The sequence below is a fragment of the Poecilia latipinna genome, unplaced genomic scaffold (assembly GCF_001443285.1).
Source record: "Poecilia latipinna isolate Pla-1442-1.1 unplaced genomic scaffold, P_latipinna-1.0 Scaffold2142, whole genome shotgun sequence".
NCBI lineage: Eukaryota > Metazoa > Chordata > Actinopteri > Cyprinodontiformes > Poeciliidae > Poecilia > Poecilia latipinna.
In genome coordinates, this window is record NW_015114758.1 from 1 (window position 1) to 6,591 (window position 6,591).

Genomic DNA, 6,591 nt, shown 5'->3' on the forward strand with positions numbered 1-6,591 from the left:
ATATATATATATATATATATATATATAATTTTAATATATAATTTTTTATATATATAATTTTTTTTCTCTTCCAACTCAGGGCTGTGTCCTGATACAGGACACAGGCCGTCATACCATCAGGGGGGGGATCCACTACATGGTAAAAGTTGAAGGCAGTGGCGCATACACCTGCACTCTGACCTTTACCCTGGATGGAGCAACAAGGTCTGTGTCAGAGACCATGAATGCAACGGTCACAGGTCAGTTCAGATTCAGCAGCAAAAATGTTTTATGCAACCAACTTTGGAAATATCTACTGTTTTTTTTTAAATAACACACAAAAAGGGAAAAAAACTGGAGTTAAAAATTCATGCAGGGATTTTTTTTCTAATAGACATTAAACAGCTGGTACAACTATAGTTAGTACTAAAACAGCAAGTAAACACAAAGAACCAACTGATGGAGAAATCTTTGACTAAGGCAAGAACAACAAGTAACACCAGAAAATAACATATATATTTTTTAAATGTAACTTCTTTTTTTTTTGTCTTATCAGTGCAGCACTTTCTGCCTCCACAGATCCATGAACCGGAAAATGAAATTATAAAGGCAGCAAAAGGTGAGGTCGTCTTTTAGACTTTCTTTCTCAGAAAAAAAAGTCTCTCAGGTATTTATTACAGATGCAGTCTTAAAAACCGGGTTGTTTAGCACAAATAACCCATTTCTTTATTGGTGTCATTTTCACTGCGGATGTAAGTCACAACACTTTCCAGACCTACATAAAACTCTTGAGATGAGCACCATCTACAAAACAAATCAGAGCAGCAATAAAACAGGTTCTTCACACCAGAAACCAGTTTAAACAAGTTTTATTTATGACTATCCGTGCAGTGTTTGCATCACTTGGTTAAACACTGGTCAAGTATCTCAGTATATCTTAAGAAAGCGTAAATTCATGCTGATTTGCTCTAGGTTGCATGTAATTCAACTACAGTTTGCTCTGCATCTTCTGACATTCAAACCTACTGAACTGGATTTGCATTTTAAATCATCAGATAAAAAAACGACAACTAATTTTGACGAATTTCTGCTTTACCTCAGCAAATACATCCAGGCCTTAAAGATTTGTAATTTGTTCTTGTTTTATTTCACAAGGAGATGAATGAAAACAAATAAAATAAAAAAGACAAAATTCAAATACATCTATGGTTTATCTCAACAAGTACACTCATGCTGAGAGATCTGTAATTTCTTCCTTCTTGCTTTTAGGGTCGAATTTCACAAAGCGTTGTCTGGTGTTTGTTCCTGGTGCTGGGGAACATGTTGTTGACGTCATTTGGTTGGACAAAAATAAGGACATGTTTGATTCTGAGCCGTCTGACCGCATCTACACATCAGCCCTGCGGTTGGTACATTTAAATTAACTTCTGCAAATGAACAAATGATGCCACCTTTTAAGGCCGACGCTTTCAATGATTTGACTTTTTAACAGTTCGAGGACCCAAGATGAACCAAAGGGTGAGTGGTTGGAGCTGCTGCTTAACTTCTCAGAACTGAGGCAGGAGGATTTCTACCTCAACTACACCTGCAGGGTCTTCAATTCCCAAGGCAATTCAGAGAGATACTTTACGTTGCTGCCAACAGGTAAAGCTTGAGCGCATAAACTGTGTTGCTTTGATTCTGTCGTGCCAAATGTCGCTGCTCTTAACCTTATAAAACCGTTTCTTCATTGACTCTGTGTTTAAAGAGCATTTGTGTTTCGGTTTTGCTTTTGTTCTTACGTAATACACTACATATGTATCGCTAAGAATTTTTGCTCCGTTTAAGATTTGGATTTGACCACATGTGAGGTATTTTAGATTTTGAACCAGATACATCAAAGTAGTGAAAAAGCTCTTTAGGTTTCTGAATCAGAAGACATCTACTCACCCACCATAAGTGGCAATACTTTCTGACACAACATAGACAAATATCTGCTCTCCACTGACTGGATTACAAATAGAACAAGGAAAGGAAGCTGTTGCCTCTCTAGACTCCATTTATCCTTCTGCCTGAACAACCGGAGAACGATGGACCCAAAACCACCGCTAACAACACGTAGAAGTTCATCTTTAACAGAAAGAGATCTATTGAAATCATCACTTCATATTCCAACCACAATATTACCCTCATTTTCATAATTATGGGTCATAAAACTGTCATTTTGTGGCCCTGAATACGTTCCAACAGCCTCATTGTTGTGACCTGAGATTTATTTCCTCTCAAGATTTTAGCCTGACAAAAAAAAAACAAAAAAAAAAAAACATTGGCGTTAGCGCTTGCTGCTCACGCTTTTCAAATGTTGATTCTAGTTGCCTTTGAACACCCGATGGACTTCCCCCTCTTTAGCTGTGACTTCCTGCTCTGGTGTCTCAAGTTAAATATGAGATGCACAAGTGGCTTTGCACTAATACAGGTTGTTATGATTATCCAGCTAGATCCATAGCCTTGGAGGCATCGATGAAGTAGAATGAAAAGATTGTTGCTTAAAAACAATTTTTGTTTTGTAGGTTTTAACTCAGTTTGATTTAGAGGAGGATTTATAAGGAAAATCTGCCTAAACCAAAATATTCTCAATGTAAATTGATTTTACTCAGATATGTGATTTCTTGTTTCCACAGATCCGAACATCATCCTTCCCATCGGTTTAGTGTTTGGTGGAGTGACTGTTCTCTTCGTCATCAGCGTCACCGTCTACTACATCTTCAGGATAGACATTGTGCTGTGCTTCAGGAGAGCGTTTCCAGTCCTTTATACAAATAAAGGTAACACTTTACAGCAGAGGTGAAGATAAAAATGTGCTGCAGATACTACGACGCTTGAAAAGCGATCGCACATTGGAATAAAATGGAAGCACCCAATCAACCTCGTCTAAGCTTAAAAAAAAAACAAACAGATACAGTAGCTGCAGCGTACCCACACATTATTCCAAAGTCACAAAATCTCAAAGTTTTATCTCGAGTTTCACCACATCTTCATACAGTGCAAGAAACAGAGGAAGCACACAAACCACAGGGCCTGCCTGCACTCTTTCAGATAAAATGTCACCCGCCTCTCATTCAAAGGGGCCGCAGGCGCTTTCTTAACCGACAACGTCAGCGCTGCGCAGAGCAGGACCAACGTGAAAAACTCCTGGATGCAAAAATGACTCACGGCAAACATCCACGAGACGGCCAACGTTATGTTTTTTAATGATTGCTAGCTAGTTGACGAGCTGGTTATTGTTTTCAGCCACCCCCCAAAAAACAAATATTGAAGTGACATTGTATTGTCTGCGTTCAGACGGCAACCTTGTTGTGCATCTAATGAGAACTTTTCACTTTTAGATCTTGATGGCAAGCTGTATGATGCTTATGTGGCATACCCCAATCCTGGTGCCTTTGGCTTCAGTGAGGAAGTGGAGAAGTTCGCCCTGCAGACGTTGCCTGAAGTGTTGGAACAGGCCTGTGGCTACAAACTGTTCATAGCGGGCCGTGACTGCCTGCCGGGGCAGGGTAAGTCTCCCACATGGGAAAGTTAGCCTCATAAGGGGAAAAGCTCGTGTCGGTTTGTCGCGTCCTGTATCGTCATAATTAAATGATCTCATCCCCACGCACCTGCCTCTTTGCTGTTTGAATTTTGCTCCTAAACAAACATAACGTTGTGTAGCATGTAGAAGAAGGTCCGCTGGTCAGAAGAGAGCAAAGTTAAACTCTTTGGTCTACAGCTAAACATAGTGGTGGAAGCATCATGATGCGTTGTCTTTGGATAGGGCTAAATGAAAGGCAGGCTGAAAGTAAATGTTAGACCAGGACATGGATTCAACTTACAGCAGTACATTGATGCCAAAAATACAGCTAGTGCTACACAGAGAGATGGTTTGCATGAAGCATCCGATTCTAAACAGTTTCCCATCTTTCTCTTTGCTCCCTGTCTTCCTGCAGCCATCGTGGACTCTGTGGATGAGAACCTTCAGGCTAGTCGTCGTGTTCTCCTGCTCTACACCGCTTCCACTTTCATTAAAAAGAGGCACACGAGCAGCACCAGCAGTAACAACAACAACATTACGAAGATTAGCGAGGAGGTTGATCAAATCGAAAGCAGGACCAGCGAGGGCAATGGCAGCGTGGGTTTTGGTGGTGACGACAAAGCGTTTTCAGACGCAAGGCAGCATCTGGAATGTGTGGCATCCATGAACAGAGCGCTGCTGGAGGGCTCCTTAAAGGTAAGACAGAGAAATGTCATCGTATAGCCACAGAAAGTCACACAATTCGGCCAATAAGCAACTCTTATTCATGTAGAATCTTCCAGTGTCCTCAACAAAGAGGTTCTAATGGAGTTCTGTCCTCTCAGGTTATTCTGGTGGAGCTGGAGGAGATCACCCCGGCCCAGCTGGCCCTCTTCCCCGAGTCGGTTCGCCACCTGAGGAAGAAACAGGGCGCCGTGTGTTGGTGGAAGTCTCTCCGAACGAGGCAGAAATGGAGGACATGGAGAGAAGACGAGGAGAGACGTGGAAAGGACTCACAAGTGTCACCATCCCTCTCTCCTTCCTCCAGGTTTTGGAAAGAAATTAGGTATCATATGCCAGTTAGAGGCAAGAGGGCGGCTTATCCAGAGAAAACTGCCTTGTTGAACTTGTAATGCTAGATGTAAATGTTTGAGTGAATTGGTGCGATGAAAAAAAAACTCGACTGAATATGACATTTGACTTTAATCTTTTGTAATGTTGGCAGAATATTTCGGTTTAGTCAAGAGTCCAAAACTGTTTGACACGTAGTGAAGTCAAAGAAACGTGTGAAGAATAATCAGAAGCTGTAAAACCAGCCTATCTGTCCAGTTCTGTCCTGTTCTAAGTGTTCATGTAAAGAAGGAAAATTGTAAATGTAAATTGTGAAAGTTATTAAAGTATTTGTACATGTTTTCCATATTTATAAGGTCACATAAAGAATATGAAAGCTGTTGTTTTTTTTTTTGTTCCTGCTGCTTATTATTATTGAAAATGCTCATAAAAAAGCATAAACATGAAAATATAACATATTACTGTGAAATGTGAAATCAACAGTTCAAGATTTTCCATGTAACATTTTATATTTATTGGTGTTATACATTGTCTTAAGCTTTCAGATAAAAGAGGTTTGTCAAAAATAAATTATCAACCTGTTTGTGGATAAACAATCCGTGTATGGTTCGTTCTTTGGTTTTTTCGTTTCAAAATAAAATTGGTAAAACAAAACAACCATGTGTTTTTTTTTNCCAAGTGCAGTCGCAAAAACCATCAAGCGCTACAAAGAAACTGGCTCACATGAGGACCGCCCCAGGAAAGGAAGACCAGGAGTCACCTCTGCTGCGGAGGATAAGTTCATCCGAGTCACCAGCCTCAGAAATCGCAGGTTAACAGCAGCTCAGATCAGAGACCAGGTCAATGCTCTAGCAATGTTCTAGCAGCAGACACATCTCTGCAACAACTGTTAAGAGGAGACTGTGTGAATCAGGCCTTCGTGGTAGAATAGCTGCTAGGAAACCACTGCTAAGGACAGGCAACAAGCAGAAGAGACTTGTTTGAGCTTAGAACACAAGGAATGGACATTAGACCAGTGGAAATCTGTGCTTTGGTCTGATGAATCCAACTTTGTGATCTTTGGTTCCAACCACCGTGTCTTTGTGCGACGCAGAAAAGGTGAACGGATGGACTCTACATGCCTGGTTCCCACCGTGAAGCATGGAGGAGGAGGTGTGATGGTGTTGGGGTGCTTTGCTGGTGACACTGTTGGGGATTTATTCAAAATTGAAGGCATACTGAACCAGCATGGCTACCACAGCATCTTGCAGCGCCATGCTATTCCATCCGGTTTGCATTTAGTCGGACCGTCATTTATTTTTCAACAGGACAATGACCCCAAACATACCTCCAGGCTGTGTAAGGGCTATTTGACCAAGAAGGAGAGTGATGGGGTGCTGCGCCAGATGACCTGGCCTCCACAGTCACCGGACCTGAACCCAATCGAGATGGTTTGGGGTGAGCTGGACCGCAGAGTGAAGGCAAAAGGGCCAACAAGTGCTGAGCATCTCTGGGAACTCCTTCAAGACTGTTGGAAGACCATTTCAGGTGACGACCTCTTGAAGCTCATCAAGAGAATGCCAAGAGTGTGCCAAGCAGTAATCACAGCAAAAGGTTGCTACTTTGAGGAACCTAGAATATAAGGCATATTTTCAGTTGTTTCACACATTTTTGTTAAGTATATAATTCCACATGTGTTAATTCACAGTTTTGATGCCTTCAGTGTGAATCTACAATTTTCATAGTCATGAAAATGAAGAAAACTCTTTGATTGAAAAGGTGTGTCCAAACTTTTGGTCTGTGCTGTACACTGGACATTTCTGATGAATCCTCATCTCTTATCATTGCTCTGTCTGGGATCTCATTGAGCTTAATTTCTCAGGACAAATTTTATCTAGGCCAAGCCGATAATTTAAATTAGCATAGTGTAGTAGCTAAGTAATATAGTGTAATCAGTAATTTATTGTAAAGGTAACCTACTGTCAGTGTTTTAAGTCTACTTTAATTCCTTATGTTGAAATCTTTTACTTTAGACT

At 40.9% G+C, this 6,591-nt stretch overlaps 1 protein-coding gene across 1 annotated transcript; it reads left to right on the plus strand.

The window, feature by feature from the left end:
- Positions 1-78: 78 nt before the first annotated feature.
- LOC106936436 (interleukin-1 receptor type 1-like) lies at positions 79-4,640 on the plus strand. Its single transcript, XM_015017445.1, has 8 exons — positions 79-239; positions 536-598; positions 1,249-1,384; positions 1,472-1,623; positions 2,640-2,783; positions 3,345-3,512; positions 3,942-4,222; positions 4,351-4,640. Exons 1-8 carry the CDS (start codon positions 137-139, stop codon positions 4,636-4,638), a joined length of 1,335 nt encoding a protein of 444 aa, XP_014872931.1. The 5' UTR covers positions 79-136; the 3' UTR covers positions 4,639-4,640.
- The last annotated feature ends 1,951 nt before the right edge of the window (positions 4,641-6,591 follow it).

Bases quoted from the DNA above. Each gene is read 5' to 3' on its own strand.
- LOC106936436 (XM_015017445.1), top strand. From the start codon at position 137: ATGGTAAAAGTTGAAGGCAGTGGCGCATACACCTGCACTCTGACCTTT. The intron at 599-1,248 runs GTGAGGTCGTCT...TCTTGCTTTTAG, and splicing joins AATTATAAAGGCAGCAAAAG to GGTCGAATTTCACAAAGCGT. The intron at 1,385-1,471 runs GTTGGTACATTT...ACTTTTTAACAG, and splicing joins ATCTACACATCAGCCCTGCG to TTCGAGGACCCAAGATGAAC.